The sequence below is a fragment of the Dysidea avara genome, chromosome 5, assembly GCF_963678975.1.
Source record: "Dysidea avara chromosome 5, odDysAvar1.4, whole genome shotgun sequence".
In the NCBI taxonomy this organism is placed as follows: domain Eukaryota; kingdom Metazoa; phylum Porifera; class Demospongiae; order Dictyoceratida; family Dysideidae; genus Dysidea; species Dysidea avara.
In genome coordinates, this window is record NC_089276.1 from 2,459,611 (window position 1) to 2,486,726 (window position 27,116).

Sequence of the window (27,116 nt, forward strand, 5' to 3'; positions counted from 1 at the left end):
GATGTAGGTAGATCTACGAATTTTGACATATTATTCTTTAGAGCTTATAGTAGTAGCTCTTTTACCAGATGCACAGATCATCTAGTTACCAACAAAACATAATACACTGTAACTTACTTCTGATTTCTTGTTCTTTTCACCGTCACCATGCTACATTACAAGTGAAAAAAACTAACTATAATTGAAATATCCAATTACAATTCAGTTACCTTAAGTTTTCTCTTTCTACCTTGTCGTTCTTCTCCTTTGTCTTGGTGTCTGCCTGCTCTCTCGCACATTCTGAGTAGTTGCCTATGCACATGTATATATGCAATTTCAAGTTTTGATTTGAGATCATAGTAGGTCTTGATCATAGATATGAAAGTTAAGAAACAAGGAAGATCGCCTACTACGGTACCTGCAGGTACGTATACTATTGAACATTAATCCCTACAGTACTTCATGACTAAATTAGGCATTATATGTCCACTAGTATATCTGCAGGTATCACTGACCTCTTTTGTTTCTTTACTTTATAAGTATTTCTATGATACTTAAGGTGGAACTAAAGTAATTATGTGGAAGCATACAAAGTTAATTGGGCAGCATGTTTGTGGTCATGCATGAAATGACCATAGGGTAGCACCTCAGAAGACTAAGAGAACAAGCTCTGTCAGACTACCTGGCTATTGTTATTGATATAACTAATGTTATTTTACTCATCATCTTGTCACAACCCTGGTTAATTCACTGGCAGTACCAGCTGCCATCGCATGATCACTACTATATGGAGCACACTCTGGCTGGTCACACAGTCTCCTTTTCCGCTTAATAATTTCACCATGTACGTATGGTGCATCAAAATTAGTAGAGGCATCAGGTAGGCGTACCTCTACAATAGTATGCTTCGAATTTTGCTATCCATCCTTGAAAGCATATTAATGTTATCCAACGTTAAATTGTACTGGTGTTTATTTTCCCTATATACTTTCCATGCTGTTATGATAAAAGTAAAGTTCAGAATTGTTCTACAAGGTGAAAAATGGGTGGAACCAAAGTGGCTTAGCACTGGACTATTTACTGGCCGAGTTATTGAAAAAGTTAGCTTGTAACTTAATAGTTAGATAAACGTGAAGCGAATGTTTGTTACTTGACGAACTTTTGTTTGCTAAACAGCAACACCATAGGCTATTACTAATGCTTATGAAGCATGGATTAAGTAGTCCACTAGTAGAATTTTGGCCACCTTATAATAACTTTTTAAGTGCTTGGGTTGAAACAAATTGTTTTGCACAGCTGCCCTTAATTAGTTCAATGCCACCTTAATTCACATTTCAGAAAACTCAGTCTCATGTATAAATTTTGTTTATACTGATTCAAAGCATCTAAAGCTTGTTGGTAGTACAATTCTATCTAATGTACACCAGAAACGACTAGTCAATTGTTGCCTGGTATAAATTTACTTTAGTCAGTTTGTAAATATTAAGGTTTTTAAGGCACTACAAATAAATTCTAAGTTCATTTTCTCTATGTATAAACAAGGGAACTGTACTATCCACACTGTGCTTTAACAACCATGCTGATGAAAAATTGATTTCAACTGTTGAGACTTGCAAAAGCTTGACCACAGCTCATCATCTAAAATGAATCTTATTTATTTTCAATCACTTTGACCATGGTCACAGATCACAGCACAGTGGCTATTGGGAATGATACCACTTGTACAATTTCCTTTGCCCCACTACTTTTTTGTATTATTATACCCTAATTATCAAGTTACCTTCTCTGGTTTATGTGGTCTATTACAAAAAGTAATTTAAAGACCACAAGTCCTGACTCATGTATGTTTAGGCTGTGAAACTATTGATTCTGTACGAAATCCATTTCAAGATCACCTAAAATCTCTAATCAATAAATGCCAGTCAGAAAAGTAGGGGCTAGCTATGAGAGGATTCATTACATTATTCCTACTTAACCCTTTAACCCAGGACGTTACTCTGGCTCCATTATAAACAACAATAATGTGCAATAATCATTGTACAGAGATGAAGACGTTTAATAGAACTCTTTATGGATAAGCCTCTGGAAGAGTATTAACAATTGGAAAAAGTAGGATACGGCGAAGGCCATCAATATCGGGAGGCTTTCTTCCTTGAAACATAGTTTACAGCCTCAAAATTTGGTTCAATGGACCTGCCTCGTCCTTCTCAGCAAGATGGTGGTTATCTTTTTAAATAGCCCTGCAGTATCCGCTGCAAGGTTATGGTAGCTTGCTTACAGTTGTGCAGAATAGTCATGTCTAACAGTTCCAAGGCCACTGACAGACTTCAGGTCGTTGGACTAGGCTATTATGCTTTTGACGAGGCTTGCCAACAAATAGGGATTGAATCTATGTAAGCAATTTATAACAATGGTCAGTGATTTAGGCGATAGAGAGCTAAAATCAAACAATAAAGCGAATTGGAAGTGATTTTTAGGATTTTCTCAAGCGTCACAGGATTAAACTTTAATTACTACGCAGTGCTATGTAAACACAAATTATGTTTCACCTGTAAACAATATATCAGTTTCATATTCCTCGTCGTCTGACCAAACAACTTTGCATTTCCCTCCATTCACACTTTCTTCAACTATTTTATCTCTCTGGATGATGTCAGTTCCTTCGTTGCCGAAGTCCACCAACGTATTTGGTTAAGTATATCCTAGAGCGACAGGTACTATCTTAACACTCCATACAATCAACGAAAACTCTAAGCCCAAAACTCACCTTCAGATCCCTTTGACGAACATCTTTCAGAGGTCCTGACCATTCTTAGCTACTACCGAGCGTCGAACATGAATTTCTCACTTCAAGACACGTGGTGATTGTGGTTAGGAGATTACGTGGAATTATAATGATTTTATAATATATTCGCCCTGCAGGGCAGGGGTGCGATACTGTAGCTCCTGTCCTGAGATCGCTCAGTCCTTCGACGTCGCCATAGATGTCATGCTCGGATTGCCTGCACATATGTTTCCAAGATAGGTGAGTACTGCAGTGGTACGCATGTCTTGCAAAGCTTGCTTTTTCACTATGTGGGTTAGTTTCTACGGCAGCTGCATGTTTCACGGGAATTTGTGTGGCTCCATGATAATGCATGGAATCATTGCGTGGTTCCACGAGACTTCATGGAAGTGAGATGAATGAGTAAACATGGAACGCTAATACCTGTCAATAAAAACCACGCAAAAACTTGGCGTGGAACCATGCGAGTTCATGTGTGGTATAGTGAAGTTATAGTTGAGTTGTACCATACTACTAGTAGACTGCAATTGTAGCTATGTGTGCTTGTTGTACGTAGGTACGTGGTAGCTAAGCTAAGGTCCTGCATACTATGCTTATATTATTTCTGTAGCGAATCTTCGATGGCTACAGCTAGTGTACAGAGAAACAAAGCAACCTTCAGTTCACAAGTGGAGGGTGTGTCCCTTGTGATTCTTCTAGCTACATGCACTCACACTATATCTAAATAGTTTTGTAGTCTAGTTACTTAATTATAGTGTATATAATCAATTATCAATCTAGTTGTATGCCGACCTACAGGATTTTCTTTCAAAACAAGAAATGCGCAAACTTTTTATACCCAGCGATCGGCAATTTAATGGGAGGAGGTAACTTTGCTGTTACATTTGTTAATGTACAGGTAAGCGGACAAGTCCTGGAGATATCACGGAAAAACTTCACCATGTGTCACAATAGAATCGATTGTGGGTTGTGACCAAAACCTGCCAAAATACATGATGAACGTCTACTATGCCAAACTGTGGTGAACTATGTGTGAGTTACTTTGTTAAACTAGCATTCAGGCTGCTAATAATTCATGCAATGAGTGTTAATTACTATAGTCCTAGTGTATGGTGAAGCTACACAACTAGAAAGTTCCATAAATCATTTAAAGCATAGCCTTGCTCATGCTATATGAAAAATAAAGCACTCGGCACTTGGCATCGATGCAAATAAAGTGCTTGGCTTCACTTTGTGTTTTATTAGCATCTCGGTCACGCGCTTTGTGCTTTATTTTCATATAGCACTCATGGCAATGCTTTAACATACAATTAAACAACACAATTGAGATATTACAAAAGTCAGCACAGTATTTCTAGTGCCACTGGGAACAGCTGCAGCTACTTTTATTCCTACTATCCAGCAATGTATAACGTACAATCTCCTTTTCCATAAATCACTGTTTAAGGGTTTCTTATACACTGTGTATCGGTTGCTTTGTTTGTTCCTGAGCAGTGTAACATATCTTCAATACTTGACAGACTACAAACTCCTAAAACCATGTGTACGTTGGTCAATAGTGCATAAAAGTGGGTATATTTTAACTTGCAAAATCTGTTACAAACTACCATTTCTTATGTAGTCAATTCTCCTGATGTTTAGACTCCCTCGCACAATGTTCACCTTGCTTTCAGGCGTGCATCAGTTTAGGGACAATTCTCATTTAAACAGTACTACCACCATACTCTTTGATACCCTTTGCCAATGTATTAGTAGTGTGATATTTGCTTGTTGATTGATCATTCACTGTTATGTTTTTCATTTAGTTGGTGGACAGACTTGTATAGATGATGTTGATAATCTTCAGCAAAGTCGTAATAGTTTCATTAGTCCCAACAGAACAGTAATTGTTCCACGTCTCAACTTTACTTGTAATGGTAGGATAACCAACATCAGGGTTAGGATATCAACTTTTAGCACTGGGACTAATTTTCCTGATCTACAAGTATGGAGAGAGTCACAAACTCCACAACTCTATAGTTTAGTTGATGAAGTTCAGATACAATTAAGCCACCTCAGTACTCAGTTAGCCAACCAAGAAGCTAACATTTCACTTACTGGGAATAGCAGAATGCAATTTCTATGTGGAGATGTTATAGGATTTTATAATCCATCTGATTCTGGTTATGTAATTGATGATATACAAACAGATGGATATGTGTTCTATGTATTCCCAGGGTCAAGTGCTTCATCACATACTCTTAATAGTGGTGCCACAATGTTTGATAGACGACAACCATTGATCCGGTTCACACTTGGTGAGTATGATGACAGCAAAGGTTTTTGCTAACTATTATTATGTACATGATATGATATTCATCTCAGGGGCGGATCCAGGGGGAAGGGGGGGGGGGGGGGGGGGGGCTTTGGGGGCTGAAGCCCCCCCCCTTCATATTAATTTTAGGCTTTACTTGATCAATATGCTGAGTATTATAATGAAATTTTGTCTTAGCATAATTATATGATCACTAATAATACAAATACTCATAAAACCACCTTATAAACATTTTCCAAGGTATTATCAGTGGATTTATGCTAAAATTTATGCAACAAGGACCCGGATCAGCATTGGAGGTGTACAAGATCGAGATACTCTAATAGAGCAGTCAGCTAACTACTCTAATAGAACATTCACTGGAAACATGTAGTTGGTTCTGTTATGGAATTTTTCCAAATCTGCCTGCACCTATACATACAATGAAGTGCATTGGTCTGTTTAAAGGGCTTCATTCATCTACTTGTGTAGTTAATATGTACGACAATACTTAATTCAGGTACACAATTTCCATTGAAAATGTTCTCAGATTCAATCTTGTATTGTTCAAATTTCAAAATTTTCCACTTTCAACATATTATTATTCTAACATGCACCTATTCAGTGTTGTGCAATTGTGAGGGGGGTGCATTATGTACTTGGTTGCCTGTACCTACCCAAACTTTTCCATTAGCAAAATACTTCAGAGTCAGAGAGCCATACCTATAATCTAAAGGCAGTATATAAAATATCTACAGGCAGAAAATATTATGAATTTTATGTGGAAATGTCTCCAAATTGCAGTATTTTAGCATCTATTTTTCAATGGGGGGGCATGCCCCCAGACCCCCCTAGTTCCAGCATGCTTCGCATGCTGGGAAGTGTGCTTCGCACATCTCTACCCAAGAGATTAGTACCTTGAGTTAGCCCCCCCCCCCCCTTTTATAAATCCTAGATCCGCCCCTGCATCTTGTATGTATTTACCTCAATTAAATGCCTTTTGGTTGACTTAACTTGATACCTTTATTCTTAAATGTTTCATTTGTTTAGATATTCAGTGTAATAACCTCACAACACCACTCAATGGAGAGATAACATCATGTAGTTCTGGTAGTACAGGAGTGGGGTATGAGGGAGACACGTGTAATTTCACATGTAACACTGGTTATGAGCTAACTGGTAGTGACACTAGGACCTGTCAGAGTAATGGGAACTGGAGTGGTAGTGATGCTACATGTAGTAGAGGTATGTTAACACATCTGTAATTAGGTCTTACCAAATTATTATGCATAAATTATATAGTTCCCTGTCCTTTTCTTACTGGCCCTAATAATGGTATAATGACTTGTTCAGCAACTGCATATATTACTACAAAACAAACGTGATTACCATTGAATGAAATCATTATGTATGAACAAGTTTTACAAATGTCTTATGAAGTATTGTTTTGTTTGTACATCCTATTTTAGCATTTTCTGCTAGTAGTGTTAATAATTGCATAGAGCAGGGAAAATTCATTTTACATCTAAATGAGTACCCAAATCATCAAACTTTGGTGGCAAGCAACATGAACATTTCATTTTGTTTTCCTATCTATTCCAAAACAGCAAAGCTGTAAGAAAGGGTGCGTCCCTACAAAAATACGATAGTGGAAAAAGATGTGAAATCCAAGATGACGGCCAAGAAATGTTGTGACAGTAGGTTAATGAAAAAATTACAATAATGACAAGCAAATTTGTGTTGCCTTTTCCAAGTTTTCACTACACAAAATTCACCTGAATTGTTGTTATTAATTTTCTGCCATATACCTACCATCACACTGGGCCAAACCATTTTTACAGCTTAGCTGTTTTGTAATGAATTTCTTTTTATAATTGCATAGCCTATGGCTAGCTTTAGGGCTTCCTTTTTGTTTGTCTTTTTTCTTCACTACAAAAAGAATGCAGATTATCATTTGTAAATTATATATGTTGTAAAATTATGACATGAACTCTCTACAAGTTGACTTGCTTGTAGCTGAACTCTTTACAGGGTGATTTCTAACCAGTCTGAGCTCTCTACAGAGTGATGTGTAATGACACTGAATTCCCTACAGGTTGACTTGTTTGCAGCTGCAGAGTGACTTGCACTCTTACAACAGAGCTCAAAATAATATGCAGAAAGTTCATGGACAAATGGTCTAATATTTTGCTAAGTATTAGGCCATTTTGAAAGTTGGGTGGCCAGTCAGAGTTATTCTTGTAAGGATTGCCACAACATGTGTTTATAGTATTTATTTATTGCCAGCTGCCTGTTAACTTGTTCCAGTGGCGTAGCCAGGAAAAAAGTTTTACCGAGGCAAAGTTTATATATTGACCTAATTGAGAGGGTCTGACTCAACTGATTCACAAATGTTTTCAAGCTTAATTAACTGGTTGGATGTTTCAGAAGACTCTGAGCATTTTTCTACATGTCATAAGTAATGCTCCAGCCAGCTTACAGTATACCATGCTTCAATTATTAGACTAGTTTAATTTCACTCAGCACAAAAAGCTGACTTACTCTGGAGATATTTTTTTAGAGGTCAGGCCATCCATGGACTGCAACAAATGAGGTCATAGTCATGCACACTATACTTTATTGATCTGATGTGATATTTAAGTCGGAGATCATCTCTTTCATGTGATATTCAGCTGCATAAGTAATGGCTGGCTGCATAAGTAATGGCTGTGATGATATTCAGCTGCATAAGTAATGGCTGTGATGATAGGTTAATGGCAACAATTTTAATTATGACAATTCAGGTGAATTTGTGTTGCCTCCTCCACTAGGATTCGGCACCAAATTCACCTGAATTGTCGTAATTGAATTTTTTGCCATTAACCTACCATCACAGCCATTTCTTGGCCGCCACCTTGGATTTCACATCTTTTTTCACCTTGGCTTTTTTGGCGGCCGCACTCTTTTTTTTACAGCTTGGCTGTTTTGGTTTAGATACCCTTTACCCATGTATTAGTAGTGTGATATTTGCTTGTTGATTGATCATTCACTGTTATGTTTTTCATTCAGTTGGTGGACAGACTTGTATAGATGATGTTGATAATCTTCAGCAAAGTCGTAATAGTTTCATTAGTCCCGACAGAACAGTAATTGTTCCACGTCTCAACTTTACTTGTAATGGTAGGATAACCAACATCAGGGTTAGGATATCAACTTTTAGCACTGGGACTAATTTTCCTTATATACAAGTATGGAGACAGTCACAAACTCCACAACTCTATAGTTTAGTTGATGAAGTTCAGATACAATTAAGCCACCTCAGTACTCAGTTAGCCAACCAAGAAGCTAACATTTCACTTACTGGGAATAGCAGAATGCAATTTCTATGTGGAGATGTTATAGGATTTTATAATCCATCTGATTCTGGTTATGTAATTGATGATATACAAACAGATGGATATGTGTTCTATGTATTCCCAGGATCTAGTGCTTCATCACAGAATCTTAGTACTGGTGTCATGTCTAGTAGACGACAACCATTGATCCAGTTCACACTTGGTGAGTATGATGACAGTAAAGTTTTTTGCTAACTATTCTATCATAATATTATGTACATGATATGATATTCATCTTGTTGTATGTATTTACCTCAATTAAATGCCTTTTGATTGACTTAACTTGATTATCAACCACCTTTATTCTTAAATGTTTCAATTGTTTAGATATTCAGTGTAATAACCTCACAACACCATCCAATGGAGTGATAACATCATGTAGTTCTGATAGTATAGGAGTGGGTTATGAGGGAGATACTTGTAGTTTCACATGTAACACTGGTTATGAGCTAACTGGTAGTCACAATAGGACCTGTTGGAGTAATGGGAACTGGAGTGGTAGTGATGATGTGTGTATAAGAGGTATGTTAACACACTTATACTATAATTAGGCCTTACCAAATTATATGCATAAATTGTATAGTTCCCTTTCCTTTGCTTACTGACCTTAATAATGGTATAATGACTTGTTCAGCAACTGCATATAGTACTTCAAAACAAATGTAATTACCGTTGAATGAAATCAGTGTGTATGAACAAGGTTTACAAATGTGACCGTCTCAGCAAAAACCCAACTTGTTCGCACAAGCATACATATTGAGAAAATCGAAATTTAAAAATAATTTGTAAAATTACGCATGCTACAAAAAAACTGCGCAAGTTTTTATCTCAAAGAAGGAAGACTCAAATTGATGTAAACTATATACAGTAGGCTGCAGAAAAAAGTTAACGTTTCGTAATTTTAATTACGCTGTAGTAGCGTAATTACAAAGCGTAATTACAAATTATGCTCTATTGGTAACTATGAGTATATTGTATATATGGCTGGTGAAAAACTACTTTTTTGCATAATTACGGATTACGGTCAAAATGTAATTACAGTACAAACATGGTAATTACTTAGTAATCACACCGTAATTACAATTACGAAACGTAAACTTTATTTTGCAACCTACTGTACCATCTTATTCGCCTGTTCATGGAGAGTTCGAAACTCTTTGTTTCGTTTCTCTAGCTCCAACGGTATGCATGTCACGTGTGTTTGTTTACGATGCAGTAAACATAAACAAGATTGTCATTGTTTCTTCTAACAAACTGCCTTCATATCCATATGCGCAAGTATCTACAGGGCTAATACTATACCATGGCTGATGTACTGATCCATGGTGAACGTTTTAAGCCAATTGCAACGTTGTAGACTAATCCAAACAGAGGTTATGGCTGCAAATGTAAGTGCCTGTAATTTATTTTCAGTATAGTCGCTGTACAAATTGATTACCTTACTCTTCCCACTATCTGTCGCTATAATTCCAAAACTACACACCACAGAAGGCTGAAACTTCATTCCTTGGACACTGCTGATATTGCTGAGCAAATGATTTTTTTTTTAAATTGTGCGAACAAGTCGGGTTTTTGCTGAGACTGTCACAAATGTCTTGTTTTGTTTGCACATCTTATCGTAGCATTTTCTGCAAGTAGTGTTAGTAATTGCATAGAGCAGGGATTAATTGTACACTGCTGCTGATAAAGTGCATGTGGAAAGAATAACATCAGAAATAAAATTTACATCTAAATGAGCACCCAAGCCATCAAACTTTGGCAAGCAACATGACTATTTCACTTTGTTTTCCTATCTATTCCAAAACAGCAAAGCTGTAAGAAAGGGTGTGGCCTTACAATAATGCGATGGTGAAAAAAGATGTGAAATCCAAGATGATGACCAAGAAATGTTGTGACAGTAAGTAGAGGTGTACCGATATGGGTTTTTGGCATGTACCGATATCCGATATTGATGCAACCAAAAGAAGCCGATAACCGATAGTCGATCCGATATTTGCATTAATATCCAGTTTTAAGCAAACGAAAGTGTACATTTACCTACCCTACAGCACCATGTGCATGTATTCATTACCTGTGGTGGTATACAGCTTGGGTTTCTATTGTGCAATCCAGACAATTAGACACCTACAAAAATTTTTATGTACATTCCCATGAAGCCTTAAATGGATATTTCTGCATTACTCCGCATTCTAATGGCTTGTGAGAAAGCTGGTACAGCAAGTTTCCTTGGTTATCCTGTGATCCTTCTTTTATTACAAAGGTACTCTAATAACTGCTTCATTTGTAAAGACTGTGATAAGCTTTCCAGCAACAAACACTAGAATCGCTTGTAATTGTATGGCTTCTTGTAGCATATAGCACTTGTTGCAGAGTGAACAATAAGCCAGAGCCACTGGATAACATAGAAAACCAGTGCATAATCCGTTTGTGTACAAACTATTGCTACTGTATAAATATCGGTAACGATATCGGTCCTCCTGCTGTTCTGTACCGATACCGACATTGGTAGAAAATACCATATCGGTAGCCGATATTGTAGCCGATCCGATTATCGGTACATCTCTAACAGTAAGTTAATGAAAAATTATAATTACGTATGACAATTCAGATGAATTTGTGTTGCCTTCTCCAAAAAAAAAGATTCAGCACAAAATTCACTTGAATTGTTATTAAATTTTTTGCCATATATCTACCATCACCCTAGGCCACACCCTTTTTACAGCTTAGCTGTTTTGTCATTTCTTTTTATAATTGCACAGCCTATGACCAGCTATAGGGCTTCCTTTTTGCTTGTCTTTTTTCTTCACTACAGGAAGAGTGCAGATTTCATTTGTAAATTATATCTGTAGTAAAATTCAGAGGCGGCGGAGGCACCTATATTTAGGGGGGGCTGGGGGTCTAGCATGATGATACCATGGCCTAGTTGTAAGTCAAAGACCAAAAAAAGTTCATTACCTACTGCTGCCCTCTACCAACTAGACTATATCTCCTTATTTATAACTACATACGTAGCTTGCTACACTGCTCCTCAAAGAATACTGTGACTGCTCTATTAGAGTATCTCGAATAATGCTATTGAATAATTTTAGGGGGGCTAAGCCCCTCCATAATTTTTTTCACAGGGGCTGCAGCCCCCCTTTCCCCCTTCTCCACTGCCCCTGGTAAAATTATCACATGAACTCTCTATAGGTTGACTTGCTTGTAGTTAAACTCATTACAGAGTGATTTCTAACCAGGCTGAGCTCTCTACAGAGTGATTTGTAATGAAGCTGAACTCCATACAGGTTGACGTGTTTGCAGCTGCAGAGTGACTTGCACTCTTACAAGACATTCCCTTCAGCTACGCAGAAACAAGTCATCCTGTAGAGAGTTCAGCTAGAAACAACTCACCCTTGCAAAAAATGGTTAGCAAATTTAAATGACACCAAATATGTATATATTATTCATACACAGTTTCCACAAGCCTTTCTCCCAATGTTTGAATTCATCATCTATCATCATACACCTGAAGTTTTGTACACATGAACCAACTGCGTATATATTCATGGCAGTTGTACCAGGATTATGGGTACTCAAATACATATTCCTGCAAATGTACATGTTAGCTTACAAAATTGGCCAAATTAAAATGATGCCAGCGAGTGTTTTGTCTCGAACATCAATTTTTTCATTTACCAATATTCCATTGTACAGTAACTATTAGTTTCTTATCCACAAATACCCTAAAGCAATGTGGATAGGAAGCTTTTATTTTTTCTTTGATTACTGTATAGCTGGTAATTTTCGAAGGGTTTTTATTTTCAGACATTTGCGAAGAAGCCCTTCTCTTCTACAATAAATTCCCACATCCAATTGTTCTTCGAAAATAAATTCCTGCAAGTGAAAGTAACATTCCAACTTTCGGTGATTTACTTGTGTATTCCTCGAGTTTTAGTTCAGTATTACTGATGATAATGGGTAAACTGTATCATTACTGTACCATTAACCAGAGATCAGGTCTAGAATCTATGGTACATAGCCAGCTAACTATGATCAAGCACGATCGAGCCAGTGAATTTACTGCACTCCCTCAGTCTTCTCTCTAGTTCAGTTTTTGGCACCGGCACTCTGACATGTATCTTCATAATTTGTGACACGGATTTCCGTTTATTTGAAATCCACCTGGACTTTGAAATATGCACTCTTTAATCTTTTGAAATTCAGATTTTACATCTTGTACAAAATTTTCTGATTTGAAAATAGCCTGCTATACTGTATGGGCTGTGAAAAGCTCACATCGTTTAATCAGTCTTCTATAGTTGCCAACTTTTGCGTTGCTTAATATGTAACTGCACAAACAAAGTGATGCGATAAGCAGCAATGTAGGTAGGGATGAGATACATATGTATGTATACCATGCTTAAATTTGTACGGCCAATTATCTTTCTGATACACATGCACTATTGTTCTCTAGTTAGTTGTATAAACCTCACTGATCCTACTAATGGAATGGTTACTTGTTCACTGGGAGATGATAATATTGCTACTGATGGAGACACATGTAATTACATATGTGATACTGGTTATGTACTAAGTGGCAATGCCATGAGAACCTGTGGGAGTATTGGGATGTGGGATGGTACTGAACCTACTTGTATAGGTAAGGAAGCTTAAATTGGCATAACCTGTTTGACAAGTGTACTTTAAGTTGTATACATGTCACTTGTGAGTTTATTATTGTCACATACAATGCAGCTGGTACAAAACACTATGTAGCTTCAAGCCTTTTGATTGTTTTCAGACTAGTAGCAGATTAAAAAACTGTTTTGGTGATTAAAAATATTGTTGGTCTTCTGTACAGGTTTTCTCGTATTTATGCTGAATTCTACATTAGGTACAATAAGACGCTTTTGTGAAAGTGTGTTTTTTTTGTAGTGTTTTTTTTGAGGGGGGGGGGGGGGCAGGTTTAGTTTCTCTTTGGGAAAATCCCTGAACCATTTCAGAAACAATGATATTAGATTGTATAATTATTTTATTAATTTCCTATTGGTTTGTGAAAGTCATGTGTCTGCGTGTCTGCCCATAGTTGTATGAATGGAAGAGTATCATACAGTACGATAGTAACTGTATATTAGGGATCCACAAGGTTTGGGATTTCTTGCCCAATAAATATCACCCTAAAACCAGCTAATATTAACTTTCTGACAGATTAGCAGTATTGGTTAGGTATAGCCAAGCTCAAAAATGTCTTCAGATCAATGCTAGAACGTTCCGCCAAGTTGCTATGAAATTTAAAAAAATTCGTATTTAACAGAATTTTCTACTGACTGACTGATTGACTGACTTTCTAACTAACTAACTAATGCCTTCAGACAAGCGTAACTCGATAACGGCTAAGGCTACAGGCCTGATTTCTTCACTGTTCAACGTCGCTTCGGCCCGAGACGTGCCTTTTCGCCAACTGCAGCAGCTACAATGCATATGTCATGGTGCTACCTTTGTCCTCCTAAAAGATCCTTTGTACCTATTTCCTTACTCCAGTACTACGTGGGTGACGATTTGTGGTACGCGTAATGGCTTCAGTGCGAGCGTTATGGCTTCAGTGCAAGACTTAAAATTACTCAGGCGTTTCTTGCACTACTCTTTGCTTGAAATGTTATGTAGGTGTTTAAAATACCATTAGCCTCGTTGGTAGCTGAAAACAGAGTGCATTCGCCTTACAGTAATCATAGATATCAGAGGCGCGTACAAGGTACTTACACGCCTCTAAAAATATCTTTGAACTAATCGACTGCTGAGGCACGCATTTTGACAAGCTTTTCCACTATTGAACTAAAATGTTAGAATACACGAGTAACACGTGCAATCTATAAGCACGCGCGTCTAGATCTAGAGTGGAGTGTCAGGCCGACTCTTGACATTATTAGTCGCGTGAGTGATATATATATATCGTAGCAAGTATTTGATTATAAAGGCTTGAAAAGAAAACACAGTGAAGAAGCAGACAGTGATGATGTAGGAAGAGTAGATATTGGAAGAGGCAGTGGAGGTGGTGGCAGAGGAAGAGGAAGAATAGATACTGGCAGAGGAAGACGAGGTGGTGGCAGAGGCAGGGGAAGTGACAGATTTAGAGGCAAGGGAGGTCGCGCTAGAGGAAGAGGAGCATACAAACCAATTAATGATATGCAGGATGGCTATAGAGGAAGAGGTAGAGGCTACAGAGGAGGGACTAGAGGGAGAACAGACAGAAGAGAGCATGCTGAAACAATGATGAAATATGATGATAAATTTTATAGAAAAGATCAATCATTTGTAATTAATTATTATTGTACTAAATAAATTTTGCTGAGTTCACATGCTTTTGTCCTTTTAACACTTATCAGATAAAATATGCATAATGACTGATATATATGATTGAAGCCAAACTATAGCTATTATAATTGCATATAATGTCACTATCAACACTTTCTTATAGCTTTAATTACTTAAAGCCTCCATTTGCTGAGTTCACATGCTTTTGCCCTTTTAACACTTATCAAAGAAAATATGCATAATGACTGATATATATGATTGAAGCCAAACTATAGCTATTATAATTGCACATAATGTCACTATCAACACTTTCTTATAGCTTTAATTACTTAAGCCTCCACTATAAAGCTACTGCATGCATGTGGTTATTTTATGCTGCATTTCACTGCTAAGCATTAATGCATACTATAATATCACAACACATGCATGTGCATGTTCTGACTTGATGATCTCTACATATGTAATATGCACAGCATCGCAGGGTAACATTCCATAATCTGTATGCCTGTATAGCTCGATCCCCCTGCAGAGATAAAATTTATGTTACAAAAAAGTTTTCAAACAAATATGTTAAGAAAATTATAAATTTTAAACTGGAGTAGGGAGCATATAGTACATAAATAAGTGCATGGTGCAGGCATGATATTAAATTTCAGTAAAACAATATAACAAGTGTTATATCCCTATACTCTGCAATTTCAAATTATAGCTAATTACGGTTTTTAAAAAAAGTAAACAAACATGTAGAAGCAAAAATTTGTAATTTTACATTCGATTAGGGATCATAGTAATAAAAAGTAAAGAAACAAGGTGGTTGCCTATATATGCCTGCAAATGTACTAGTGGACATTTAATCCCTAATTCAGCCTATAGCTGTACAACAGAGGTTCTGAAGACTGAATTACGGATTAAATGTCCACTAGTACATTTGCAGGCATATATAGGCAACCACCTTGTTTCTTTACTTTTTATTACTATGATCCCTAATCGAATGTAAAATTACAAATTTTTGCTTCTACTTGTATAAATGGTACAAATAGTTGAAAATAATTAATCTAATTAATTATTTCAATAACATTAATCATGTAGTTGTATGGTATCTATGAAGTTCACAATAAATGTTAGTTGTAAATTGAATGCACACAAAGAAGTTTATATTAGCTGTTTTATTCATGTTTTATCCAGTATCCGTAACTACACTTCAATGTTTCATTATGAGTCAAGCCCACTATTAGACGTTGAGGTGCGTCATTGTTCCTGTACCCATGCAAAGAGCCAAAACAGAGATTTTTTTCACACTTACAATACCATACAACAGCACACAGAAGACCACAGCGAAGAGTCTCAGTGGATTAACAGAACAAGCTCTCTAACCAACCGCCTAGCTACTGTTGATACAACTAACGTTATTCATGCTTTAAAACTATTAGCTTGTCACAACTCTGGTTAATTCACTGGCCAAGGCACCAGCTGCCATCACATGATTACTGAGTGTGCCCTGACTAGCCACACCATCTCCTTTCTTGCTGAATATCTTCAAAATTATACACCACAGTCCAACAAAATTTGGTATAGGCGTTGGGTAAGCATTACTCTACTATAATACGCTTCAAATTTTTGCAATTTGGGCTTGATGGAGTTGTTAGCCAATGTTGTAGTCCACAGGTGTGTGTTTTCACTACTTTCCATGTTGTTATCAGTGAAAAGGAAAGCGTACATAGAATTGTTTTACAAGGTGAGAAATAGTTGGAACCAAAGTGATTTAGTGCTAGGTTGTTCATTAGCCAAGTTAAAAATTGGCTTGAAACTTCAAAGTTATTAGGCAAAAAACGAAGATGTGTTTCAGGAAACTTTGTATGCTAAACTAAAGCATCACAGATTATCACAACAGCTTTGTAGGCATAGATTAAGTTGTACACTAGCAAAGTTTTGGCCACTCTAAAATAGCTTATTAAGTGCATGGGTTGAAACAAAATGATTTGTGCAGCTTGACTTAGTATGTAAACAGTCAATAGAACATTAGATTTCATGGTGTTTAATGGAGTCCATATATAGGCACCTGATTTTAACAACTTCAGCGTGTTGTGCATTTACACTGGTAAAGGTGAATGTCAGTGGTAAAACAGTGTGCATGCAAAGGAAGGTTGCGATGGGTAAAACTTTTGAGACTTGCAGTTTTGTCAAAAAAACCGTAAAAGTTTTCCTGCAGATGCAATTACTACTGTAGCTACCTGTGATGAGTATTTGTCAAGTCTGACCAGCTTTATAGAATATCTGGGTCTGACCCAGGTTGGTTGATGTGCAAAATAAATTAATTTACTTGACAATATGGAAACACCTACAGCAGCCTAGCTTCTTTTGTTAGCCACACCTACTTTTTGGGATTGTGTGTCACTGTTTGTCATCATACATGGATCTGCACCCATTTGTCAGTAAAGTGTGTTGTTGCAGTCTAAAGGTACTGTACTGCACAAAGCCATGCTAATGGCTGTGCATATGCTTGCATAGGGCCATGCCCACTGTACTAGGCGATCATTAAATGTATGTATGTATGTGTCACTATCATTGTTAGCCATACCCACTTAGCAGAAATATGCCATGTTTACATAAACACTTTGAGCGAGTATGGCCATACTTTCTTTTAACATGAATGTTTAACCACAAAATAGTTTGCTTGCCCTTTACAGCGAAAGTTTTGCCCATCAAAACTTCCCCCTGTACAATACAAGCTTCCAAACAACGCTTAAAAAGTATGTGTCGATTAGAAAGACAAGAAATATTTAAACAGGTATTGAAATGAATATGAACCCAATAGTGTTTGCAAACAGTATAGGGCAATTACATATTTAGTGCTGGAAGGTTTTGAGGAATTGGATGATTGAGTTATTTTAACGAGAAAATTTTTGAAAAATACAATAAATTATTTAAAATTTTAAGTGGGACAGTTTTGATGAATTGCAAGTAAATTGCTTAATTGTCTGTATTTTCCCACCATTAAACTTTTGTACTAAACAGTACCACTCAAATGCAACACTGTCTTGCGAGAGTGTGAGTGATTAAAAAACTTACTGATTAAAAGGTGTGGCACTCATTTCGCTCATGAGTATTCATCCCATTTCGTTTGAGATGAATGGCTAGTTTTTAATCGCTCGCACACTCTCAAGACGATGTTGCATTTGAGCAGTATTGTACATTATGTGAGAAATAGCATACTTAAACCACCCACCAATGGAATGCATGTATAATAAGTACATACATGTAAGACTACTAGTTTACAGCATTCCAACTCAGCCTCAATAATCATTAAACTCCCCAAAAATCATGACAGTTACAAGGTTTTTATACACAAAGGTGACCTATATATCATGTGATCTACATATGTAATTGTTTATTGTTCAGTGTTCTGGAATAATCTGGCACAATCTAGAACAGGCTGGAATTTCCTTATTGTACAAAACGACACCACATTACACACCTCCTCCGCTACTTTGAGCCTGACCCTAGGCTCACATTCTTCCTTCTTAGGTCATATCTGTGGCTAGACTTTTTAGCTTCCTTCTCTGGTCTCCTTACAGTTGATTGTGGGCTGGTTACTTGCTGCTTCAGCACTGGTATGCTGTCAGGTGTACTTCGTGAATCTTCACCATTAGAGTCATCGGTAACTATCTCAGCTAATGGATCTTTATTGAGATTAGCTGGTTGATCTAGTACTGCAGCGATTTGTTCTAGTTTCTTCTGTACATTCTTTGGTGGGCGGCCGGGTCCATGTCTCTTACTACCATACCAGTAAAACCCTTTAGGAAACAACTCAGGACATTGTTTCACTCTGCTTTGATGTACTTGGATAGGTGGGTCATCTGGAAAATATATCTTCGTCATGGTCACATCAGGGTCATCTCGATATTACTCTATAAGGGCCATGCCATGGCTGAGATAACTTTCTCATTTTACCGACATCATCCTGTGGGAAGTAGACAAGGACCCATTCTCCGATGTTAAGCTTTGGTGTGGTAGCTTTCTTGTCGTGTTGTTGTTTGTAACGTTGCCGAGACTTCTGGTTGATTTTTAAAGCTAAAGCTCTTGCTGTTGAGAGAGACAGTACCATCTCTTCTCGATTATCAGACATGTTGGTAATCTTTGGGGATTTTGGAGGCAAAAGAGCTGCTTCTGTAGGGCTACGACAGTCCATACCAAACAATAAGTAAGATGGCTTTTCTCCGGTTGAGGTGTGTGGGGTGTTACGATAAGCCCAAAGGACTCCATGTATGTATTGATCCCATTGTGCTCCATGTGTGGCAGCTTGCTTCCTGAGCATGGACTTAAGCGTGCGATTAAAATGTTCAACTGCTCCATCACATTCAGGGTGGTGGGCAGTGGTATTCAACTTCTTAATACCCAATAATGCACATACATCTTTCATCAAGTGGGACAACAAATTAGCTCCTCTATCAGAAAGAAGTGCCTCTGGCACACCAAAGAATGGCACTATCTCCTCAACCAATAGTCGAGCAATCCTTACTGCCTTTTGATCGGGGGTGGGATTAACCATTGGCCACTTGGTGAACAGGTCTTGAAATACAACCACGTACTTGTTACCTCTTGTTGTTATCGGTAATTCCATCACATCAACTCCAACTATTTGGAATGGGCGTTCAGTGGGAATGGGATGCAGCGGAGGTTTCTGTTTTCTCCCAGCTCCTTGGACAATGGCACACTGGGGACAACTCTGAGCATAATTCAAGGCATCTCTGTACATATATTTCCACCACCATTTGTGCATCAGAGATTTGTAGAGACGGGGCCCAGAAAAGTGTCCAGCCAAAATTCCACTGTGATACTCTGACATGACTTGCTGCTGGAGGCTTGAAGGAACTACTGCTCTAGGCATCTCCTCAGACTTTGATCCTACATAATTAAGAATATTGTCAGCTAGTGTAAACAATACAGATTCAGTTACTATTTTCTTTGCTGCAGAACCATCTTCTGGTAACTCACCATCCCTCAGATACAATATCATTGGCTGTAACAAGCCATCATTCCACTGCTCATCAGAGAAACTTGGAGAGACAGTCGCAGTGATTGGTGGCTGTGATACAAGATCAGTTATATTGACATTATCTCTGCTGGAGATAAGTGCTATTTGGACTTCTTCAGTGTCCTCATCCTCAACAGGTGCTTGGTAGTACTGGCTGTATAGATAAAGCATCTGCATGACAGTTGTTCTGTTTGGCTCGGTAGACAATATCAACTTCCTGGATTCCACTACCATGTACCTTATTCCACCATCTGGCATGTTTCCCATTCAGATTAGGGCACCCAATACAGCTTTCACTGCTGCATGGTCAGTGTATACTGTCACTTTGTGGCCATACAGGTGGTATCGAAAATGTGCTATTGCCCACACAACAGCTAAAGTCTCAAGCTCTGTTATAGCATAGTTCCTCTCACTAGATGACAAAGATCGACTAGCATAAGCTAATGGGTGAAGCCTCGAGTCATCCTGGAACTGAGATAGTATAGCCCCTAGCCCCTGTTTGCTAGCATCAGTCTCAAGCACAAAATCTTTGCTAAAATTAGGATATACTAGTACTGGTGATGTTAACAGCCTGGTCTTCAATTCATCAAAAGCTTGCTCACAAATGGTGTCCAATTAAATGGAGCTCCCTGTCTAGTAAGACCATAAAGAGGCTGGGCAATTCTAGCATAATTGGGAACAAATCTTCGATAATGCGATGTAAGACCCAAAAACTGACGTAATTGCTTCAAACTAGTAGGCACTGGAAATTCCCTAACAGCATCCAAATTCCTGGTATTGGGCTTCAGTCCTTGTGGTGTTACAACATGGCCAAGGTATTCAACCACCTCCCCACTCATAAACTTACATTTACTTGGGTTCACTTTCAAATTAGCATCTCTCAAACATATAAATATCTTCTTCAAGTGCTCCAGGTGAGCATCCAATGATTGTGAAAACACAATAACGTCATCCAAATAAACTGCCCCAAAATCATCTGTTTCTGTCACCAACTTAGATAAAACCCTCTGCATTAATCTTTGAAATACTGCAGGAGCATTCATAACCCTGAAAGGCATCACCTTGAATTCATATAGCCCATGATGTGTGATAAAGGCTGTCTTCTCCCGGCTGTCTGGCTGCACCCTGATCTGCCAATACCCAGCTGCCAAGTCTAGTGTAGTAAAACACTTGGCCTTGCCCAACTTATCAAGGAGATCATCTATCCTAGGTAAGGGAAATAAATCTGCTTTTGTCACTGCATTCAAACCTCTGTAATCCACACAAAAACGAAGGTCACCATTTCGCTTTCTAACCAAAACTACAGAGCTAGCCCATGGACTCTCTGATGGCTGTATTACTCCCTCAAGCTGCATCTTCCTTAGCTGGTTAGCAACTTCTTGTCTGGCTACATAAGGTATTCTACGGACTGCCTGCTTCTTAGGAGTAGAGTCACCGGTATCAATACTAAATTCAACCAGACTAGTTTCTCCTCGTTCTCCTTCTTCTAGGGAAAATACATCATGATGTTTAGCTAATAACTCTAATAACTGTGAACTCTCCTCTGGTGTAAGATTATGGTTAACATTACATAATGACTTCATTTGTTGCCTCCTCCATTGCTCTCTCTCCTTGGTAAACTTACCATCCTCTACACATGTAGCTAAATCTGGTGTGTCCTCTGTCTCAGCACATGACACAATTTGAACTTGTGAACTAGCATTTAGATTAGGTTTAGGAAGATTAACCATACTTACATCCTGGACTGTTCCCAACTCTTTTCTTTCTTCAGTAAGTGACTGGTCTTACTGGTGTTCGATACCACTACCACAGCTGTTCCATCCCTATCAACCTCTAACAAAGAATCTTCAATATGCAACATACCTAGGGACCCGCCGATTATGCTGGCATAATAATGAGCATAATAGGTGCCTGAAAGCATTGAGCATAATGCTAGCATAATAGGCAGAACACTTGTGCATTATCATAAATTCTTGCTTATCAAAATACATATCACAGAAAAAGATCGATATACTCTAATAGAACAGTCAGAGTGCTGACTGTTCTATTAGAGTATATTGATCTTTTCTGTGGCAAGCATTTTGACAAGCAAGGATTTAGAGTCTGTACTTCAGCAACTTACTGTTTACCATAAATTGCAAATTTACTAGAAAAACATGGGAATTAAGGTATAAATATCGAGCATAATTTGAGCATAATAGGTAAATATTGAGCATTAATTTAAGCATAATAGGCAAAATTTTGAGCAGTGCAGCATAGCATAATAGGTAAAATAAGGAGCATAATCGGCGGGTCCCTAAACATACCTACTAAGTTAGAACTAGGTTCTAATAGTACTGTACCTCTATGACCAACTATCTCCACTGGCATCACGGCTGTGTGTTATGGTGGTAGCCGAACAGACTGTACCATCTTCATCTTATCCCTTGGGGATTAGTTTACTGTGCCAGTTTTCCCTATATTCCCCAATGGTCTGACACTTGGGTGATACTGGACGATTCCCAATTCTCGACAGACAGATTCAGACAATAGCAATGGATCAGGTGCCTTGACCTTAACATAAACTGTAGTATGCACTTCCCTGTCTTCAAAGCTGATGTCAACCTCCATCTGCCCATCCAAGACAATAGGCTGCTTGTTGTAGTTGAAAGCTCATTTGTTGGCAGGCTTAAAATCCTCCTTCTTCAACTCAGCAGCATTGACCACTGTCTTAAGCAAGTCCCCACTTACAATACTAATGTCTGAGCCTGTGTCTATTATACCTGTTACAGGTATTCCTTCTATCTTGACAGTAACACTTTGAGGACTACCCTCTTCACCTTGACAAGTACCCTGACCCACAGTTGGTGATGTGGTTGAATTTGACGGAAACAAAATTTCAACAACCTTTTGAAACTGGTTTTTCTCTGGTGAACTAGCTTCCACTCCTGGACGATTACTGCCACGAATGACTCTGTTCTTCCTTGGTAAATTACTCTTTCCCTCACTTTCAGCTTTCTGTACTTTGCAGTCTCTGGTGAGATGATTTGGACTGTTACAAACATAACATCTCAGCTGTTGTTTATAGAATTGCTTAGGTTTACTATTGTCAGTATTCTGTACCGATTTCTGGTTGAGAATATCTTTGCTCAGAATATCTCGGCCGATCTCTCCCATATTGCTGTCTCTTCCTCAACTCTGCCAATCTTTTCTCTTCATTTCTGGCAGCTAGACAAAGCTCAGTGTAGCTTCTTGCTCCGGACACAGCAGGGGCTTTGCTCAACTCAAATATAAAGCCACTCTGCAGCTGGCCATACAGCAACACACCTCTAGTTTCTGGGGATATCCTGTCCTTCCCAAAACCTATTTGAAAAATACGTTCTAGATGTCTTATGTAGTCCGCAACAACTTCAGAGTCATTCTGTACTGCATGGCGAAAGTCAAGAGCTGCTAGCGTCCGATTTCCAGGGTCTAGTCATGCACGTAGAGCTTTTACAACTTCCTCATAAGTGCCACAGTCCTCTCTATTCAACAAATTCTACTCCTGGAGAGCCCTGTTTCTTAGGTACCCTGCCAACTGCATTAGAGTCTCCTCTTCAGACCAACCATTCCACGCAGCTGCTCTCTCCAAAGTAGGGAGCCAGTCATCAAATCTTATTTCAGGGTCCTCAGCTGTGAAGGGGTCAATTGGTGGAGCTTATCCTCGTCGCTGAACTGGTTGTGTAGTGTAAACTGGACTAGAAGGTACTAATGGAGGACATGAACATGTGATTGGTGCCATGTCAGTGTCAGTAGTTTGAGTCATTGACCCAGATGTACTCAAGAGTGTTGACCCTACCCCTGTTAATCCAGTTGTTACCAGCCTGGGTCTATAGTCAAATTGAATTGGTGGTGGGAACCTTGTTGCACCGCCTGAACTCAGCAATGTAGGTACTGAATGTGTTAGAGTTACACTTGTTGTTTGTGCAACAGGTACATTAAACAACAACTCACCTACATTAGGTAAGGTTTCACTGACTCTTGAAGTGCTGTAGGGAGGTCGAGTTGTGTTGGCTGCCAGTGTACTGAACAGTTCAGAAGATTGCCCATACGTAATCTGAGATTTGCTTAGCAACAAACTTCTCAGACTCTGCAACTCCTGGTCTTTAGCCAACATAGCTTGATCAAACTCTTTTAACTGCTCACAGTTAGTACTCCAAAGCTCTTTGACTCTACTCTTCCTGGCTTCCAACTCTTTATTCAACCTCTTAACTTCTTGGGCAGCCAACTGTTGCTGTTGTTGCAACAACCTGTTCTGACTCAACAACTCCTCTGATACTGTCTTCTCTTTAACTAAAGCACATTTAACAGCATCTAACTCACTGTGTTTCTCTTCTAAACACAACTTTAGGCACTGAATCTCCTCTACAGAGCTGTCCAACTGCTGTTGCAACTTTACCTCTAGTTCTGACAACTCTTTGTCATAGCCTTCTTCCCTCATTGGGCTTCCTTCTAATTCTAAGACCTGTGTCTTTGTAAACTGCTCCTCCTTGTCCTCCACTAAATGTTTCATGAACTATGTGAGGGGGATACTTGAGGAGTAGGCTGACAGCTACTTACTAAAGAAGGGACTGGGGAGTTAGTACTAATACTTAACAGCAAACCTTCTTCATCTTGTAAGGAAAGTTTCTCTGTCCCATCTTCTTGCTCATCCACTACAACTTGGATGCTAAAAGGATTCTTGCCCATTGTTCTTAGCTTTTCTTCTAACATGACCCTCAAGTCATCACCAGCAGCTCTGGGGGGGAGTTCTAAGGCTATTGCCAACTGTTGCAGCTGGCATAGCTTAAGTCTCTTAGAGTTCAAGGGAAAAACTGCCTTCTTAAGTACTCCTGGGTTGCTAATCCAAGCAGCTTCTTCTTGACCTTCTCTAAAGCAAGCTATCTCGGTAGGACCTCCAAATGAAGACTACTAGTTTACAGCACTCCAACTCAGCCTCAATAATCATTAAACTCCCCAAAAATCATGACAGTTACAAGGTTTTTATACACAAAGGTGACCTATATATCATGTGATCTACTACATATGTAATTGTTTATTGTTCAGTGTTCTGGAATAATCTGGCACAATCTAGAACAGGCTGGAATTTCCTTATTGTACAAAAGGACACCACATTACATACAGATTATATTTGCAATTAAGGCAGATAATGGGCACCTAGACTATTAGAACCTATAACCCACAAATGTGTATCATTAGATTAGCTATATGGGTGTGCTTTGTACCAGCATAGTCATGACAGTGCTGTTAATTATTGTAAGAATGGTTGTAGCAATGCCTCAGAAAAACTTCACAGAATGCTGTGGTGAACACACCACTGTGAAAATCACATGTAGCTTGTGCAATTGAGCAAGCATTCTACCATTGCACCTGCTGAGCAGGTTTTTTTCCCCAAAACTCATAACAGGGCAAAGTTTTGAATGCTAGTTGTAGACTGGTTAAGGAATGTTCCTTGTATAATCATCATGTTGTGGTTAGACATTTTAGCAGTAGAGCTGCTTTTTCCAAACTTAGTGTAAGTTTTGTGCATTTTGTAGTGCCAATATTCATGATAATACATAGGAACATGAACACTGTTTACTGGTTATAAGCAAGGGGGGGATCATCACTTCACGTTTGTTTATAACTTGATTTTACAAATCATATACTGAAATCTTATAACATAGTGCCAAAGACGAATGCTCTTCTTTACACAGCAGGAACATAGGTCCATGTCTCCTTGTTTTTAGCTCTGGTAGTATTCCCTGAACTCTGTATAAAGACACAGATACAGCGTTTCAAAAAAAACTTAATAACACTACTGGATTGTCATTGCTTTTAGGTTCAATAGACTTGATACATATTTTCTTACCACATGGTTCACTGTGTTTTATATTTTTCAAAGTGTGCTTTATGAACATACTGCACACTGTGCTTAGCACTTTGATATTTTCACACAAAGTACAATGTAACACAGTATTGAGACAGATTGGTATGAATGTAGCCTAGCCAAAATCCATTTTTTTGTGATCGTTGCCAAGTACATACAGTAGATGCGTTATGTTCACATTACATGTCACACTCACATCCTGCACACACTGCAATTACTGCATACTTCATGTTTTATGCACTATTGTTCATACAGTATTTTACATGCACTTTGCCAGGTACTTGTCCAATGCTCACCGATCCTACAAATGGAATGATCACTTGTTCACTGGGAGTTGATGGAGCTGCTACTGATAGAGATACTTGTACTGCCATGTGTAACCCTGGTTATGAGATACAGAGTGGTGATGTTACTAGGACCTGTAGTGGAAGTGATATGATGTGGAGTGGTACTGAGATTGTGTGTGAACAAGGTAATCAAGACACACGGTAGTGTGTCGTGCGGCCCAAGAAGCCGGCGCGCCACACCGTGAGTATATTGACAGGAAGAAAGAAACGTCATTTTCACACTTTTGTATCTCGGTAATACCTTATCCGATTGAAACCAAATTTGTTGCAGAGTTGTCCGCCAGCTAAGGTAGTCTACATTCCAAATTTGAAGGAAATCACTCAAGCCAATTCCGAGATATGAGCGGCTAAAGTTTCATTGTTTTTTCTTCGTTTTTTTTTCTTCTTCGTCTTTTCGCACACTTGCAAAAATTGCTATAAAACGCAAACGCGTGCTCCGATCGCCTTGAAATTTGGCACACAGAAAGGGAATCCAAAGGGGATCCTAGCATCAAATTTGATGCAAATCCGATGAATGGTTCAGGAGTTATGACCGATTATTCGCGTAAAACAAGATCGATTTGTTGTCACGCCTACAGGGTAAACCACTTCATGGAATGAGTTGAAAATTGCTATGTAGATGGAGTAACCATCGTAGGAGTGCCTTTTGGTGGTTTGAAAGGAATCGAGATTAAGACCATGGAAATATGACACAAAACCCAACCTGTGTCACAATTACGCGATCGATTTTTAGTAATAAAAAAGTATCAAGACACACGATAGTGTGTCGTGCGGCCCAAGAAGCCGGCGAGCCACACCGTGAGTATATTGACAGGAAGAAAGAAAAAACGTCATTTTCACACTTTTGTATCTCGGTAATAGCCTATCCGATTGAAACCAAATTTGCTGCAGAGTTGCCCGCCAGCTAGGGGAGTCTACATTCCAAATTAGAAGGAAATCACTCAAGCCATTTCCGAGATATGAGCGGCCAAAGTTAGGTTTTTTTTCTTCGTTTTTTTTTCTTCGTCTTTTCGCACACTTGCAAAAATTGCTATAAAACGAAAACGCGTGCTCCGATCGCCTTGAAATTTGGCACACAGAAAGGAAGTCCAAAGGCGCATCCTAGCATCAAATTTGGTGCAAATC

The 27,116-nt window shown here is 38.5% G+C and overlaps 1 protein-coding gene across 2 annotated transcripts in view; it reads left to right on the forward strand.

Annotated features, from left to right (window-relative positions):
- Window positions 1–27,116, forward strand: part of LOC136255583 (P-selectin-like) — a 107,604-nt gene that overhangs the window by 19,226 nt on the left and 61,262 nt on the right. For both annotated transcript variants that reach the window (XM_066048383.1, XM_066048384.1), the window contains exons 2-7: window positions 4,570–5,061; window positions 6,108–6,302; window positions 8,106–8,594; window positions 8,759–8,953; window positions 12,885–13,070; window positions 25,922–26,116. In XM_066048383.1, coding sequence (XP_065904455.1) covers window positions 4,570–5,061; window positions 6,108–6,302; window positions 8,106–8,594; window positions 8,759–8,953; window positions 12,885–13,070; window positions 25,922–26,116 — 1,752 coding nt within the window. The remainder of the gene's footprint in view (window positions 1–4,569; window positions 5,062–6,107; window positions 6,303–8,105; window positions 8,595–8,758; window positions 8,954–12,884; window positions 13,071–25,921; window positions 26,117–27,116) is intronic.